General features: G+C 38.9%; 1 protein-coding gene across 1 annotated transcript in view; it reads left to right on the forward strand.

Annotated features, from left to right (window-relative positions):
• The window catches only part of LOC139714442 (uncharacterized), a 29,859-nt gene extending 11,292 nt beyond the window's left edge, over nt 1–18,567 (forward strand). The window contains exons 2-3 of the mRNA XM_071626148.1: nt 7,975–8,171; nt 13,211–18,567. Of these exons, the coding sequence (XP_071482249.1) occupies nt 8,074–8,171; nt 13,211–14,141 (1,029 nt within the window). The 5' untranslated portion in view covers nt 7,975–8,073 and the 3' untranslated portion in view covers nt 14,142–18,567. The remainder of the gene's footprint in view (nt 1–7,974; nt 8,172–13,210) is intronic.
• The last annotated feature ends 893 nt before the right edge of the window (nt 18,568–19,460 follow it).

Raw genomic sequence — 19,460 nt, forward strand, 5'->3', positions numbered from 1 at the left:
TATTTCTACTACCTTCCTTCAGAGATAATGTGAGGGGATATGTTACATTTTTGTAAATGTAATGTATAACTGATGTCAAGAATAAAAAAATCAAATACATAAATCTGTTGTCTCGGAGGTGACAGAAAAGTTAACGGAAAAGTTGCATAAATTTATAAACACTCACCAAAAAATGATAAGCTATTTGAATCAAATAATCTTTGGATCGAAGTTAAGTCAGATTGATTACTATTCTGTTTTGATGGAAATTAGCAAAGTTGGATTTTATAATTGTGAGCAAGAGCTAACTCAAAAGAGGGGTTAATTGTTAACGGAAAATGTCACCTCCGAAACATAAAGTTTGGACAATTTCAGTCTTTAAAGAAGACAAAGCAGAACCTGGTTAACATAATAGTTCTTAATGTTGGATACCTGTCTATCACCACAACAACAAAAATAATGAAAAGGAATGAACAATTTAATATGCTAGGTCTGACAAAAAAAAACCATGTCAGAGTGCATACACCAAAAGTGTTGGATTTCAAGCATGTAAGTGCATGCCACATCTGAAAGAAAAAGAGAGGAAAGTTCATTAAGGTACCCAAGGTAGACGCTGTGGGTGGTAAGTTTATGAGAAAAAATAATGCATATCTGTCAGAGTATAAGAAAGTTATACACCAATTAGTGCCAAAACCGTGTTTTACACCACTGATTGTAAAAATGGCCATATACAGTTGTACGTATGTCATACAATGATCATGGCTATTTTTTTATTATTTCTTATTTTTGGCTTTAGATGGGGGTATTGCTCACAAAGCTCATGATCTGTGTTTTTGTTTTGCTTTATTTTGTTTGTTATTTCTTTGAATCTCTGTTATATGGGGGGGGGGGGGGGAATAGCTTGAAGGCTGGTAATAACCTACCTTCATAGATTGTTCACACACTTGTATACGGTATTTCCTTTTTGACAAGCTTTGTGTAACAGATATTAGTTGTAAGTAGAAAGAGTCAAAGAATAATACAATACACAGGCGAACAACACATGGATACTCATCATTCCACTGTTAAACTTTACAGAATGAATTGTCATACCAAAAAATATTGAAACCTGCGTATCTCAGTCAAATTTGGAGATATAAAGGTGATTTAAACACCATTCTGTTTCTTTTTTGACATGTTTTTTGTTGATACCAAATTTATTGGGTTGCTGCAAAGAAATCTATTTTCCGTCGAACTCCCTATCATTAGGCCCTTGGAGCAAGATGCTCATGGGGCTCCCTGTTCACTTATCATCCTTCTGATTATAGTCTCAAAATCAGCCACCTACAGTGTTCAGATCTCAAAAAGATCATTCATTACACACATTTCTCACAAGAAATCCCGCTGTTAGTGTAAATGAGGTGATTTGCTTTGTTGTCGTACTCAAATCTCTGTACTATAAACTTCCTGCAAGTCTAGATTCTTCTCAAGCATCTACTACCCATTTTATATCAATTGGCATCCTCGGATGTCACGCCAGACTCGAGTCTGGGATGAACACAGCGTGACTGCCCTCCCAAATCCTTATGTAAACACGAGGTACAGCCCGTGGTACCCTTTCATATTGACCTCGAACACGGCACGAACTCGGCACACGTTTCCATAGCAACCCGCTTGGGACACGGTCCTGTGATTACTTGCGGCCAGCTTCCCGCGCTTTTTTTCATGAAAGCGACAGTCTGCCAGTCCACCAAAATGCCAAATCCACGAATTTTTCCAAATGCATTACAACAATACATACACGTACATTTTACAGCTGACAGCAATCAGTAGTACAGTGTAGGCCTTTGTATAGCCACTGATGGCAGTCATCAGTACATAGCGCAGACTGACCCAATTCTAAGCAGGCACACTTAATTGCCTTGCAGTTTTACACGTGAAATGAATGTAAAAATTGTTTAGACATAAACAAGACATAAACTATAATATTTTGTAGTCAAGACATACTACAGCTGGGCAATTCCACGGTAACTAGGACACAGGTGCCAAAAATTCAAAATGATATTTGTTTCAAACACCATACATTTTCTGACAGTACTTGAGTTGAAGTTTTAAGAATCATTATGTTTTTCAATAAAAGCGGCCATTTTGATTTTCAAAATGGCTGCCAAAGTATGCCTATAACTCAATGGTGAAAAGAGTGTATTGTCGCATAACTTACTCTCTGTATATCCACTTTATTAGTACTCTAAGCAACAATCTTTCATATGTATGCAGTTACCAGAGAAGTCTTTTACCACACGATAGAAAAAAAAGCTGGTAGCTTTAAAGAATTTGATAAAAACTGTTAATTACTTTGATAATGATGGATGTAACGTCAGTTACCAAAAACAAGGAATTTTTAAGTTTATTCATCAAAGGAAGTGAGCTGTATGATGTAACTTGGGATTTCTAATGTATGCCCATATGCCTTTATTTTAATACCAGAAATAAGGATACTTGGCATACTGGAGAGTCAAAATGAACACTACAAAATGTGTAACGTCAGTTACCGAAACGTCATACACGAGTATGTAACGTCAGTTACCATGACAGTAATTATAACTGAGGCAATTTTTTTGACTTTTGGCCATTTCAATACATCTGGGAAGCCAACTTACAACAAAGAGCAGCAATCCCTTTCATAGGAAATGATGTCATTACCATGGTATATCCATGGATATTTTTTTTTAATTTTATTTTATTTCTTAATTCATTTATTCATTCATTTACCATGATTATCTTTTTTTTTTTGGGGGGGGGGGGGGCTTGAGCTTTCGATTTTTGATTCAGCACAAGTTTAATGTTAAATCATCTGGAAGTTTAGTTTGCCACATGCAGTATATATGCACTCAAATTAGTACATTCCCAGTCCTACAGGATGATAAAGCTACCAAAGTTTGTAGGCCTAATCAGTGACATGATTGCATGTTAACCACATTTTCTACAAAAAAACAAACAAACAAACAACCTTCTGCACAGCTGTATACCAACAGTTTAACAATCTTCACCAATGTTTGCTTTTGCTGGCATTTTTCTTTTTTTTTCAGGAAGCTTAGTCAAGGTTTCTACCACAAGGCAAATGCACAAACAGATATTTCTTCTCTTGCACTTAAATGTGTGGTGTAGTTAACATGGCTCATCTTGTGTACGTCAGGCATGTACTCATTATTGTTTGAAACTTAACACTGATGTTGCTCAAAGTGAGAGAGGATTCTATAGGGTTTTAAAAAAATTGTTCATACAGTGTTTATTTGTTGATTACTTTATTCTGTTCATGCAGGGACATTTTGTAATACAACACATGATAATTATGAACAGGAAGAGTTTTTTATATTGATTTTAGCATTCTTTCGTTGCAAAGTCCGATTTCTTGGTATCTCGAATGGATTTGCAAGTCGTGATATATCAGTGAAAAGGAAAAGAAAAACAGTTAAATTACTTCAAGCTAGGAGTAAAACAATAATGCTCTTTTGACCAAAAAAACATTTATTTTTCTTCTTCACAGAGAAATATTAAAAGTGCAACACTTTTCATTTAAATCAATTGATGATGGAGATCATCAGGAGTAAAATAAAGAAAAGAAGGAGAAATATATCACAATAGATTTCATACATGTTTATGCATATTTATGAGTTGATACATGTTTTTTTTCCCCATGACCTGGAAGATATTTTGATATTTTTTTCAAGCACAAAAATATCCATGTTTTGTGTAGTACTACAAGGTATTATGGGTGGAGCACTCTATGTAGATAAAAACTTTCCTGTTCATTAAAAAACAAACAAACAAACAAACAAACAAAAAAGCCCTTAGCCATGTCCATATATTCATACTTGGAACTGCTTAATCTATTAATGGCTCTGTGTAATCATAAATGTTGAATAAAAATTAAATATTCAGACAAATGTCAAGAAATATCCTCTTGTGCATTTACATTATTTTTGCCCAACTGTGCTATTGCATGGGGGGGGGGGGTGCCCCCTAAGGGCCCACCCAATATTACTTGTGTCTTCAGATTTTGTTTTAATTTGTTGCTGTAGTTGCCTGGGATTGTCACTGGTACATTGCAGCAGTATAATAACCTGTTAAATAAATTAGTTCTCTGTAAACCCCACGGCAAAGTATGTGTAACGTCAGTTACGTAACGTCAGTTACTGACATGTTTACCTTTAAGTTTTCATAGAACACAAAGAAAATGGACTACTGTTTCATTTCATTGTGTATTTATGACTGATGAACTAAGGTATGACTCCATATCAACCAAATCATTCTGAATGGTCAGAATTATGAAATATCACATAGCTATTCCCAATCATGATTTTGCATGTGTAAACCCTATGGCAAATGTAAGTGTAACGTCAGTTACGTAACGTCAGTTACCGTCATGCCTTCACTGAAATTGGCATGGTGGTAAAAGGAGACAACTAAAGTGCACATTATTTTGCACACCTGTTCCTAAGAACCTAGGTGTATTGCCATATTAAACACATAAAGGCTAAAAGTCAGGGACATGAGATATTTCCATTTACATCTACACCATAATTTCCCATGTCCTTTTTCCGTAACGTCAGTTACCGACACATTTTCACTTGCTATGTGATAAGAAATGCAGTTTGAGAGAAAAACTTTCCACCTATTTCTTCATTCTCATGAACTTATTCATCAATGCTAATTGCAAGCCCAAGGTGCTTTCATTCACAAAACTACAAGGTAAACAATTTCATGAAAATCCTTACGTGTAACGTCAGTTACCGTGGAATTGCCCAGCTGTATTTTTTTGTATTACCTGGTATTCAATAATTTGTTGTTCTTACAAATTTGATACCTCTGCAAGTCGGCAAACAATTTGCAATGCCATACAATATATGATAGATAAACGATCATTGTACGTTGACAAAGCACACATGTGTAACTGCACACATACTAGCGCGCTTGCGGTTGTGTTTATCTGAGATTTCCGGTTCCGGTTTTATGCCATGTCCGTTCATATTGGCAGCGTCTAGCATGAACTTCACGCCGTGTTCATCCACTCTGCGTGCTGTGTTCACGTCGAGTCGAGCTTTCATATTGACAGTGGTCTGGGATGAACACGGCACGTCCTCTGGAGGACGTGCCGTGGTTTTGGCCAATATGAAAGGGGTATACTGTATATGCTGTTATTTTCACGAGGGTTTTATTTTCGCGAATTTCGCGAGTTTCGGGCTGATCGTGAAATTAAAAACACGCGAAAATATTACCCCGTCATACCTTATGTACAAATTGATGACAAAATGCATCCAATGCTGGCCGGACCAACGCGGCTGTTACACCGGCCAGTACGTACACATACTATCCTACTAGTACGTACGCTACGGTGCGACCGATTGTGGAAGTGCAGTACAATGCTAAACATGTGCGATCTCAGTGCTACGTAATTGCGACCAGCGCAGCAGCCCCATATGCATAGCGTACCGGGGCTGCGGACTGTAGCATTTAGAATCATGCCAGGGTAGTATCGCAGACAAATATCAACTTAAAATCGAAAATTTCTTCACTTTGAAGACTTTACCAGGGAGGTTGAAGTATTGACAACAAGGTTCGTGCAACGTTTGGTTCTGCCAGTAGTCCCTTTCTGTTCGAATTGATGACTTAATGTGACTCAGTCGAGAGGAACCTGGGAGAGCTTGAGAGCCACACTAAATTGACAGCCAGCGCATGTGCACACATCACATGCGCACAAATTTCAAATCCATTGACTGGATAAGATGTCTGTGTGAGCATGAGCTGGCGATCAATTCAGTGTAGCTCTCCCAGGTTCCTCTGGACCGAGTCACATTAAGTCATCAATTCGAATAGAAAGGGACTATTGGCAGAACCAAGCGTTGCACGAACCCTATTGTCAATACTTTGTACTTCACCTTTACTGGTAAGTCTTCAAATTGAAGAAATTTTTCGATTTCAAGTTGATATTTGTCCACGATACTACCCTGTCATGATCCTGAATGCTACAGTCTGCAGCCCCATTATGCGATATGCGTATGGGGCTGCTGGTCGCAGTTACGTGCTACATTACCCTACTTGTACGCGAACGAACACCGGCTCCGAGCACCGTGGTGAGGCCAAGGGATGCATGTAAAACTTTCGCTAGCGCAGCTCTGAAACTTTGTTGTCTACATCTATTTGTTGCAACATTTGGTTGGTACTTGTGAATGTTGTGTGCGAGTGTCTCACTGCAAGTTCTCGTAATTGTTTCATTTTATAAATCTTCTACTGTGTCTTTTGTTACGACCAAAATCACTCTGAGAATGATCGCACAAAAGAAACAATCAACTGATGTTCAGGCGGTTTATTAACAGTAATATTGTGGGTACAGACTGGTAATCGGCGTCATATCAGTACAACAATGATCAATAGAAACAATTACAAATCGGTAATGGGATCACTTACATGCATCCAAACTATCACAAAGTCGCTACAGTTCCCTGGTAGTGTCCAGATATGATGTTCGATGCACAAATGAATGATCCGCGATGCACCGATGAATGATTCCTGCGACGTAAATCCAGAGGCACAGGTTACAATAGTCCACGGTGTAGATCCGGGGTAAAATCCACGATATACGTCCACGGCGAAACGTGCAGAGTCCAAACGTTGTGACGACCACGTCCAGTTGATGCGTTGAATGATGATTCACTTAATAATGTATATTGTCCAGCTAGGAATCCAGCCCGTCACAGCTTTGCCGTAGCAATGTCCATTGACATAAGAATATGGAGTCCAATGAAGGCACATTAATTCTCTGCAGGCAAAATGTCTCCCAGGCCTTATCTCCACAAACATAACAGGTCAGCAGGTAACACAGGACTGACTATAACAAGTCGCTTCAGAGCCAGAAGTGACGTAACTCTCAGAGCAGAGGTGTTGGGTACTCTGCCTACTGCAGAATTTCTCTGGCTTATATACTATCCATTCACCCCCTTCTAGCACATTCTATAACTCTCTCCAACCTACTAGCCAGTCCAAGTTCCAGGAAACCTGGATGACTCACTGCCTATCTATGTACAAAACATCATTGCCAAGAATAACTACCAATCACATTAGGCTACAGGGACAGTGCCTCACTCAGCCAAATATGTAAGCACTTCCCAGAAAATTCTGGAAAGGGTGAAATCAGATTGAGTGAGTTATAATGTATTTCCTCTTACATGCATGTACTGTGTAGTTACATTGTATACCACCTAGAAAATTCTCCACTGATCTGGTCAGCCTGTATGTACTATATCTATACCACATAGAATGTTCTCCATTAATCTGGTCCACCTGTATACATACACATTAAAACAGCCAGGCATACAGTACATCATACATGTACACGTGTGTACATAACTACTAGTGTGTACATTTGTGACACTTTTCTATTGTCATGTTTGGGAAGTCACAATGCAAATGGAAAAACGTTACGAGTACGTTGGCAAGTGTTTGAACGTGTTTCTCGGGCTTGGCAGTAAACCCTACTACTACTAGTATCAATCGCGAATTTAACAACACGAGAAAATGCCACTGATACCGTGATTTGCGAAAATATCTCTACGCGAAAATATTGGCGTATAGAGTAATGCAGTGTGTCATCCGTCTTTACCCCTTGCTCTCTGTGAGAATACAGTACCTCCCTATTCTCTTTCTCTCCTAACAAATAGAACATTCGAATGAAAGTGAATAGGGTCTATCAAAAGAAGAAATAAAGTTTGTAATTCAGTGTAATGAATAATTCCATGACAGTGCAGAGTTGATTCCTGAAATTCTAACAAGGGGCTGATTTGGAGACTATTTTGTACTGGCATAATCGATAGTGTCGTTCCTGATCAATTGATTGCACACAAACAATCCAATGAGTGATGACAATTTTTGTTTGTATGTAAATAATCTCCTTAGTCCAATGTTCTTCATGTAGAATTCTGTACATGACTTTTATTTTTTTAATGCTTACATTCACAGAGTGCATCTGAGGAAGTGAAAAACCCCTTGGTTTTCTACGCCCTTCCCTCCCATTTGTTTCCCTGGTGGTGCTCTTGGTCTCACTGCTGTTCAGTAATAATGGCATCAGAAAAGACTTGCTGTAGTCCTCCACAAGAAGATGACTGGGATGACTATCTTCATGGCATGTTCAAAAAGCTCAAGATGGATCCAGAACGGTATTTATTTTCCAGTACACTTAAGCCCTTTTTACATTGTGTTTCTTAACCCCGTACTTTCTCTGACCCAGGACTATCGTTAGTCCCGTACCAATTTTTTCAGCTTTTTACACTCGCCAACAAGTCCTGTACTAAGCTCTTGTCCGGGGCTAAGGAGAAAATTGACCTTTTTACACTCGTATTTCTTAGTCCGGTACTTTCCAATCCACATGAATATTCATGATTACGCTGTGCACTATACACGTACACGCACGCACCGGCAGCACTTGATCATCTCGTTTCTGATTGGTGAGTGGGGGTCGGACTTCGTCTCCGTCGCTTAGCCCCGGACTATTTTTTCGTTCTGTTTACACTCGCTTGCTTGTGCACAGCAATTGCGGTGTTAACCCTGCTATTTTGCAGGGCCAGATAGTACGGGACTATCGGTGGGGCTGGCCCACTTTAGCAAAAACAAATGTAAACAGAAAGTGGGCGAAGGAAAGTCCGGTACCAACAGTGGGGCTAAGGCCCCCCCCCCCCCCCCCTTACATTGTAGCTCCACCGTTGGTACGGGACTAAGCAAAAATTTGCAAGTGTAAAAAGCCCTTTATGTGTGTCTAGAAATTCACTTGCAATATCTTAAGTTATACCTGTATCTTTTCAATAGAGGACAGTTGACCAAGTTGAGAAACACAAATTTCATGTTCAAGTTGCAGAAGAGAGCATACAATGTAGTTCAACTTTATACTTATTGTCGAAGTGTAGGTCCTGTGAATTCTTTTTTTCTTTAATGCCTCCGCCACGAAGTGTCGCTGCAGAGGCATTATGTTTTCAGGTTGTCCGTCCTTCTGTCCGTAATCAATTTTATGGATAGCATTATAACTAAAAAAACATTGAGGTATTTAATGAAACTTGGCATGTATTTAGATATGTACAAGTATGAGTGGGCAAAATTGTGCTCATCAACTTTGGGTGCATATGCTCAAGGTCAAAGGTCAAGGTCAAATGCTCAAAATTTCACTATTTCCCCCATATCTGTACAATGCCTGAAGGTATTTTCTTGAAACTCAGTGTATGCATGTACTACCCCATAAAGATTCTCTAGAGAGATTTTCAGACCTCGAGGTCAAAGGTCAAGTGAAAATGTTAAAATTTCACTTTTTCTCCATATCCTGAAAATGGTTCAAGGTATCTTCATGGAACTAATACATTGTATTAACAGGCATTGATGGTACTAGGGAATTTTGGGGTCATGGGGTTAAAGGTCAGGGGCCAAAGGTCAAGGTCTACTCCTCAAAATTTCACTATTTCCCTCAATGCCTGCAGGATTTTTTTTTCTAGAAACTTAGTGTGTGCATGTAGTACCCAATAGAGATTATCTGGGAAAGTTTTTTGCCCAAAGGTCAAAGGTCAAGTGAGAATGCTAAATTTTCTTCCTCTCATATACTTAGTACATATATGCATATTCTGCCTGATAAACAGATAGTGATTCTTTTGGGGACTTTAGGGTCATTGGGTCAAAGGTCAAGGTCAAAGGACAGGTTAAAATGCAAAAATTGTACTATCTAATACTGAAATTACACTTTGTCTCCATATCTTTGAAATTACTAAATGCATTTAAACTTATAGAAGGGTCAAAAGTCATGAAAAATCTGCAAATTCCCAATGCCGGTCCAGGAGCTGCTCTCTTAGACAATATACAGTGTAGCCATTCATCCAATGAAACCTACACTGTAGCTGAAGGAAAATGAACATTCAACACATTTGTGACGAAACACGTCATTTTAGTATTTTGCCAATTATATTCACTTATCACACATCAAAGTGTACCATAGACCAATTGGGAGAACCATGCATTATGGCAGAGGCATTAGTCGCCATAGTAGCATTTCTAGTTTCTTTCCTTTTCTTTTTTTTTAGCTCACCTGAGCCAAAGGCTCAAGTGAGCTATTGCGATCGCCCTTCGTCCGGCGTCCGTCGTGCGTCGTGCGTCGTGCGTCGTCCGTCGTCCGTCGTCCGTCGTCCGTCGTGCGTCGTCCGTCGTGCGTCGTGCGTAAACTTTTTACATTTTCATCTTCTTCTTGAAAACCCCAAGACCGATTTTCATCAAACTTGGCAGGTAGCATCCCTAGGGGGTTAGGAACTCAATTTGTTAAAATGGGCACCATGCCCCACCCAGGGGGCCCCCAGGGGGGCCCAAACCCCCCAAAATTAAGGAATCTGTAAAAATCTTCTTCTCTAGAACCAGAAGTGATAGAGCTAAGTTAATACTATGAGTTAGTACATTGATGACTGTAGTTTCAAGTTTGTTCATGGCAGAATCAGGGGTGCCCCCCTTGGGACCCAGGGGAGGGGGGTGGGGAAGGGTTCTAATGGGGCCTAAATTGTACATTTTCATCTTCTTCTTGAGAACCCCATGACCCATTTTCACCAAACTTGGCAGGTAGCATCCCTAGGGGGTTAGGAACTCAATTTGTTAAAATGGGCACCATGCCCCACCTAGGGGGCCCCCAGGGGGCCCAAACCCCCCAAAATTAAGGAATCCGCAAAAATCTTCTTCTCTAGAACCAGAAGTGATAGAGCTAAGTTAATACTATGAGTTAGTACATTGATGACTGTAGTTTCAAGTTTGTTCATGGCAGAATCAGGGGTGCCCCCCTTGGGACCCAGGGGAGGGGGTGAGGAGGGGTCCTAATGGGGCCTAAATTGTACATTTTTATCTTCTTCTTGAAAACCCCATGACCCATTTTCACCAAACTTGGCAGGTAGCATCCCTAGGGGGTTAGGATCTCAATTTGTTAAAATGGGCACCATGCCCAACCCAGGGGGCCCCCAGGGGTCCCAAACCCCCCAAATGAAGGAATCTTTATAAATCTCTAGAATCAGAAGTTATAGAGCTGAGATAATATCATGAGTGAGTACATTAATGACTGTAGTTTCAAGTTTGTTCATAGGAGATCCAGGGGTGCCCCTCTTGGGTAGGGGGGGGGGGGGGGGGTGGTTGGAAGGGTCCAAATGGGGGCCTGAATTGTACATTTTCATCTTCTTCCTGAAAACCTCATGATGGATTTTTGTCAAACTTGGCAGGTAGCATCCCTAGGGGGTCAGGATCTCAATTTATCAAAATGGGCACCATGCCCCACCCAGAGGGCCCCAGGGGGCCCCAATCCCCCCAAATTAAGGAATCTTAAAAAAATTGGGCCCTTATTGTACATTTTCATCTTCTACTTGAGAATGCCTGGTCAAATTTTAATTTAGATTAGTGACTGCGTGAAAGGTGAACTTGCGATACTCAGGTGAGCGCTAGACCCGCGGGTCTCTTGTTTACATTGTTAACATCCTGTCTGGTTTGATTTCCACATGTGTGAAATTTCCATTTTGAGTGTGTTTGATCTATGGGACCCCACTCTGGTGTGTCACAGGCATGTTTTTGCAAAGTTTCATGCCAATTGGCTGCCGTCTATAAGAAGGTAACTGGTACATATGTATACATGTGAATTTGCAGCACTACAGTATGCTGAATTTGGAATGTGAACAATGTTTAGATTGTAATACAGTCCGACCTCTCCTATCTGGCCTCTCTTTATCCGGATCTCTCTATTATCCGGATGCAGTCTCGGTTATAGATTTTTTTTTTTCAATCTAAATTATGGGGGAGAATGGGATTTCAGTCTCAAACAATATTCCTATGCAAACTCACATAGATATTCCCAACATATTCAACATACATTCACATCTAATTTTCATCTTAGAAATTACATGCATTCAGACGTTCACTACCCCAAAACACCGCAGGAACATGACAGAAAACTTTCATTAAATCAGGGCACGATACAGGTGATTGTTCATTGAGTGAAATTGTCTGAAAATTTTTAACGAAGACCAGTGGCCCGTTGCATAAAATTTACCATTGAATTTCAATGGTAACTACCATCAAAATTAGGCGTCACAGCCAATCAGCATCAAGGATGATAAAATTTACCGCTAATTTGAAGACTTACCGCTAGAAAGGAGCGGAAAGTCCAGCGGTAAGGGTTTTATGCAACAGGGCCCAGCTGAGGAGGATGTGATGCATACATGTCGCTACCATTGGGTGGACAACTGTGTGTATGAAACATTGAGTCTCCCATATCCGGCCAAATTCTTTATCCGGATGAGGGCAGGTCCTGACATATCCGGGTAGGAGAGGTCAGACTGTAATAATAATGATATTTATAATAATGATAATAATAATAATAATAATAATAATAATAATAATAATAATAATAATAATAATAATAATAATAGTAATAGTAATAATAATGATGATAATGAACTAAGAGCCATATTCATCTCAAAGTGCAAGTTTTTTTTGTGTGTGTGTGTGTGTGTGTACGTCAATGGGAACAAAGTTGTCTGGCTACAGGCAGTAAGCCAGTTTGGAGTTCCCCTTTAATAGCGCATTAGCAGAAAAAGGTCATTATGTACCAACAAGCATGTTCATTTTTTAGTTTGCCTATCATTTTTTGATTTACTGAGATATTTGTAATGTTGGGATTATTCATGTATATGTAATCCTTATAAATGCTACTTCCCAGCACATCCACCAGGCATCAAGCATGGTATTTGGCAATATTGATAACAAGAGTCTGTTAATACATTCAGTGCAAAAGAATGAAATGGATGCTCCCTTTAACATGCTAATTGACAAACTGTTCTGATCACCTGGTCCACACAAGTTTGAACATTCTGTTTGAACATTCTGTTTGAACATGAGTGACAAATTCCATAGATTGTTACATCAGGCGAGCTTATGCGTTACATGTATAGTATGTCACTTTGAAAATGAGTGAAATGCCTAAACAACTGCAAAAAAAGAAAGAAAGAAAGGTCATCTGTATCAATGTTCACATTGAGTTAACTCAAAACTGATTAATTGTATGTTAGACACTTGGCAACTTGGCAGTGTGTGTTTTAGAATATCTACCCCCAAAATGAACTCTATGGTTGCACAAATGCTACATTCTCTTGTAAATTCTTTTTGCCTATTTTCTTATACTCCTTTTTTTTTCTTTTTTCAGATCAATAAGAAAAACCAGGTTGCCAGACACAACTGCACGGGAAGATTCACAGTGGTACAGACAGCCAGTGAAAACAACAAAGAAAACAAGAAAATCTGTTACCCTAAGAAGTGCAAGAAACAGGTTGAGCCCATATAAGACATCATTCACTTGTCATGCTGGAAAATTGACTTGTGAAGGTTCATTGATCCGGAGTAGCTCATTTAATTCCTTCGGTAAAAACTCAATTGAGTCTGGCTTAAGCAAGGTGTGGTCTGACTTTGGACAAGTATCAGGTAGATTTTCTCCCAGCATTGAAAATTGCTCTTGTGCCAAAAAATGGATTGATTCCTGTGATTTAAATCTTGAAGAACAGGACATAGCCAATAAATGTGGCAGGGAGATTCGAGATTGCCAATTTGGAAGCTCTTGCAAATCTAAACTAACAACTTTCAGAACTCTTGCCACTATTGTTGAGGAATCTGGGGAGATTTTGGTCAAAGAGGAAACAGATGAAGAAATCACTCAGAAGCCATCATCTTCTGAAAGTGGTGCTACCAAAGCAGCTGTGCAAAAAAAGGACGACAAAGTTGTGAGCGATGCATCAGCCGTTAATATCATGTTACCATTTAGGAAATACCGTGACAACTCAACAGCTAAAGACTCCCTTGCCAGTAGCACCATCTGCTTTCCCATTCCCCAGGGACAAGTCATGGCAGCTCCCTGTAACTCTGCTCGACAACGTACAGCCTCAGTTAAGATACCACAAATCACAGGCCATGTTGAAGCCCGTGTCCCACTCCGCCCAGAATATTCCTGCTCCCAGGAGGCCAAGATGGCTGAGGATGGTCTCCTTGATGACACATCAGTGGATGACCTTGCAGGCTACTTTGACAGCATGGTCTACATTCCACGAAAAATGTCTGCTATGGCTGAAATGATGTATACATGACCCAGGCCTCGAGGAATTTACTGGAAATGGAACACTTATTTTAATCCACCTTTTGCATACAGTTGTTTAATCACTTTTGTGTCTTGATTGGCTCTTTCCCCCTCCAAATTTTTCTACTTTGCTTGATCAAACAATACTGCTTTGAACAGTGTGAAATGAATTCTGTTTTTATGAAACAAAGTCCAGATGCTTGTGATGCAATATCTTATGTGGGAATTCTGTTTTTTAATGCATTCTTTTATTTTGGTGATCAAATTATGTCATAACCTACTCTTCTTTCTTTAGAAAATACAGTCAACCTCGCATAAGTCGACATAATCGGGACTGAGCAAAACACGTCGACTTACGCGTAAGTCAACATTTTGTCGACTTATAAAGGAAAACTAATTTCCCCTGTACGGAGTAATATTTGGATCACGATGCGGATCGCGATCCAAATCTTACTCCTTTTGCCGGCAAAATATGCCTACTGACATTAACAACAATAATGTTTTATTTCATGCCTAAATCTCGCGCGGATTAGGAAGGACAAACCTCTAGAGAGATTTTGAGACAGCGGGAATCCTGGGTCCGTTTCTAGTCGCATTACGTTTTAAACTTGTTTGAAAAATCAAACGCAAATCCCCAAATTGCGTGCAACTTTGAGATTTAAATTCAAGTGCGTTGCTGCAAAGATATGCGTGTGAATTCGTTGATTCTGTCGACAAGATTTTTCAGTACTGACTGAGTTGAAATATGTACAATTTTCCTTCCCTATAAGTCGCCATATTTGTTTTACTTGAATTTCTATTGCCATACTCTGAAAATGAATTGTTCTCGCACTCCGATTCGCAACAGTACCGCTCTGTATACGGCGCGGGCTTGTCTGAAAAAAAAAAAGAAAGAAGAAAAGTTTGTTAATCCAAAAACGACATATTATTTTTGGATTAACTAATCTTCGTAAAAACATACCTCTTTCCATTGTCGGACTAATTTAACTTTGGGCTGAGATTTAAACCTTCGGCAAAGCGAACTGTAACAATAATTTGTTACCATTTTTTCATTGACATTTCGTGAAGCAGCATGCGTTTCGGTAGTTTGAAACGTGTAAATGTTGCGATGTCTTTCCCCTGCGAGTGCAGACTAAGTTTGGTCACGGCGAAAGTTCTGTTTGATATTTTGAATTTGCGTACGAAATAAAAAAAATAATGCAAGTCTTTTCAAGACTAACGCACTTCCGTAGAATTTAGAGATACGTTTAAACGCAGTTTGTAGTTTCGTATGAAAACCGCAAGTCTTTTCTGGAACGCTTGTGCGTTTAAATACAGTGTACAGCGTTGCGTGATGTGATTTGATGGACGTGCATTTGATTTTTAGAGTTACGTTTAAATGCAATTGAGTTTTAGTTTCCTAGTTTCGTATGATTATCAAACGTAAATAATATTTTCAGCGGTCCGTGTGATTTGATGGACTTGCATTTGATTTTAAGAGTTGCATTTAAATTTTAACTTTGGGCACGAAATAAAAAATAATGCAAGTCCTTTCAACACTAACGCACTTCCTAGATTTTTAGAGATGCGTTTAAACGCAGTTTCTAGTTTCGTACGAAAACCGCAAGTCTTTTCCGCAACGGTCGTGCGTTTAAATACAGTGTACAGCGTTGCGTGATGTGATTTAATGGACATGCATTTGATTTTTAGAGTTACGTTTAAACGCAATTTAGTTTTAGATTCCTACAATTTTCTAGTTTGGTATGATTATCAAACGCAAGTCTTCAGAGTTCGGTGTGATTTGATGGACTGGCATTTGATTTTCAGAGTTGGTTTTCATTGTTAATTTTGCGTACGAAATAAAAAAGAATAAAGCAAGTCTTTTCAACAATAACGCACTCCGTAGATTTTTAGAGATGCGTTTAAACGCAGTTTCTAGTTTCGTACGAAATCGCAAGTCTTCTCTGCAACGCTCTGGCATTTAAATACAGTATTGCGTGATGTGATTTGATGGACTTGCATTTTATTTTTAGAGTTGCATTTAAATTATTGTTCTATTATTTTCTGGTTTCATAAGATTATCAAACGCAAGTCTTTTCAGCAACGCACTTGCGTTTAAATGCAAAGTTGCGTGTGATTTGATACATCTGCATTTGATTTTGACGTCTGCACCGTAAGTTGCGTCACGCTGACCTGCACCAAACGATACACACAGACACAAACACCGGTACTACGTGTAGTACTCCAGTGTAAATGAGTGTATACCTTTCTATTCAGGCATACAAGACAATCGATGCATGGCGCGAACGCTACCGCACCGTACACTAGTGAATTAGCGAGAACAAATGCTGCGAATTGGAGCGGGAAAACAATTCTTTTTCAGAGAACTGCGATAAGAATTTGAGCGAAAAATTATGTCGACTTAGACGAGGGAATCAACTTGAATTTCAGCTCAATTTGCACTGAAAATCATGTCGACTTACGCGAGTTGTCAACTTATAAATGTCGACTAATACGAGGAAATTTTCAAGGAATAACAAAGAGAAAGATTAGGACTTTTCTATCATGTTGACTTAAGCGAGTTGTTGACTTATGCGATGTTGACTTAAGCGAGGTTTACTGTACCTTTTTTTTTTGTGAGCATTAACACTAGGCTCAATCAAGATGTAGTTTAGATTTCAAGTTATGTATTCATTCTCAGAACACTAAAACTGGAATTTCACTTTTTCTCTGTGTGCTGTATTTGTTGCTTTGGTGATGACCAATGAAATCCTTTCTATAGGTGCACATGGAATTGCATGTATTTGTGTGCACATAAATTCAAACATCTATGGCTCTTCATCTTATATGTTTTGGTACAAGCCACTGGTTAAGTATTGCAATGATGACAGAGTCCATATGTACATGTAAGAGTTATATGGCTGGAACACAGTGTGGGAGAGGGTACTCTGTGTTATATTCATGCTTGAAGAGTCCCATATTCTGCTGAATGAACAGACGAGTCAGCTAGTAATTGGATACCCTTTTTTTATGCCCCCGCCACTACGTGTTGCTGGAGGCATTATGTTTTCGGATTGTCCGTCCATTCCTCCATCCATTTGTAATCAATTTTGGACGAGCTAACTTAAGAGATATCCAAATAAAACTTGACAGATGTGTATAGTATGAGTGGACAAAGGTGTATCTGTCAACTTTTAGGTGACATGCTGAAGGTCAAAGGTCAAGGTTAGATGAAATTCTGAAAATTTTGCCATTTGACCATCTCTGAAATGCCTGAAGGTACAATGTATTTTCATGAAATTTTGTGGGTACATGTATTACAGATAAAGATTTTGAAGGGAAAGTTTTGAGCCATTGGATGAAACTTTGCAAGTTTGATCGATGGCCTACATGAACAGTCTGTCCAAATTTCATCAAACACCAGCGATGTGTTCTACTCAATTGCTCTGAATTCACATATTTGTTGGGAAAAATGTCTCTTTGAGAAGTACTGTAATATTCCTATTAAAGAAATGAAGGACGTTATGCTATGGAATACATCGTGCTTGTACTACTGTACGATCAACATGTGTAAATTGGTTGGAGTAGGAAATGTTCCAGTGCAACATAATCATCCCCAATGACAGATTAAATGAATCTTGATGCACCTGCAGGAAGACTGTCTTGAGAATTGCCATAATCTTGAACAGACATTACCCTTAATCATCAAGCCTGCACCATGAGGAGATGAGAAAAGGATGTACAAAGGATGTATCAATTCATGATGATATAATAGTTTGATGGCCTTTGAGTAGCTGCATTAGAATTATGACATTTTGCGGCAGAACCTTACAAAGTTACTTTTCTTTTGATCTTTAGAATTGTTTGTCTTTGTTTTAATATAGATACATTGTTACAGATAAAGCAGAGAGGTAAGCATTCTTTTATACTTGGTATTTATTACCCTACACTTATAATTTGTTAGTTATACAAGTACAAGTTGCAGTTTGTGCAATCCAGTATAATGTCTGAAATAGAGCATAATTGCAGTGACATGTTGAAACTATACACATTTATTTTCCTTGGTAATGGTAAAGCCAATCAGCTGTGGGTTTAGGGAAAGACCCAAACATATTGTAATTGGTCGATTTATATACACTTCTGCCCTGAAGTGTGCCGCTGGCATTTTGTTTTTGTGTTGTCTGTCCGAGGTGTAGAAGCACCATAGAAATGTACATTACAGCTGTATGTGCTGGTGTACTGGAAACATACTCGTGCACGAAAAGCTTTGTGTGCCAATGGAGGATGGTTTCGGCAGTGTGAAGGTGGTATGAGCTGCAGGCAGTGCCCTGATGCCCCATTTGAATGTACGTGTATATTCATGCATTTCAAGTTTCAAAGGGTATTTAATATCAAATACTTTTTTGTTATGTACAATTTAGGCGTATATAAACTTCTGAATTGATTGACGTCAAATGTAAGGGAACCAAAATACATATGTACATAGATCACATACATTTGTAGGTTAATCTTATTAAACATTATATGTTGATAAGCAGCTGAAGGCTGTACTATGAAAATGATTTAAAAAAAACTGCTTTGCAGAACACTTGGAAAGGGGGAAAAAGATGCATCAAACACTTATCTAAAACAAAAATATCAAGAAAATTTATTCTAGTGGGACGCCTTACTCATAACATTGGCTTTTTGACCAAATAAATTAAATTATCATCATCTATTGATGCATTAATTAGCATAACAAAGTAAATGATAAATTGTCATTGTGTAGATTCTATTGAAGCACAGTTTTCTTTTCTAGCTCTTTATGTGCCATGTTCACAAGCCCGATTCAGTCGATGGCGTGCCAACTTCGCATATTCTGCTCAAACTCACAAACCTGCCCAAACCTATCGATAAATCACCAAATGCCACAGTGCAATGAAAGTGTTTCTCGTGATTCCGTTCCTCTCCCATATAGCTTGCATTCTATGGTGATTGACTTGCAAGCGGTGTTCCCTACTGAATTTGCCTGTAAATTCCAAGTTTCTTTCCCTGTTTTGTGTGCAAAAGTCCTGCCTTTACAGTAATGTAGTTACTTGGCATTTGAAAGAAAAAACCATCATAGAGTCGTCATGCAATTTACATCAAAGCAAAGGTTGGCATATTCTCTACAACTCTGCTCTCTGCATGTTCAATTCAACAGAAATCTATACATGTGTTATGTACAAGATATGGATTTGTAAAACACGGACCGTTTTCTCAAGGCATGAGTACAGTCAACCTCGCATAAGTCGACATAATCGGGACTGAGAAAAACACATCGATTTACGCGAAAGTCGACTTACGTGTAAGTCGACATTTTGTCGACTTA

This window comes from Diadema antillarum, unplaced genomic scaffold (genome assembly GCF_040938485.1).
Source record: "Diadema antillarum isolate AM-2024a unplaced genomic scaffold, OU_Dant_1.0 seq00002274_RagTag, whole genome shotgun sequence".
NCBI classification, from domain to species: domain Eukaryota; kingdom Metazoa; phylum Echinodermata; class Echinoidea; order Diadematoida; family Diadematidae; genus Diadema; species Diadema antillarum.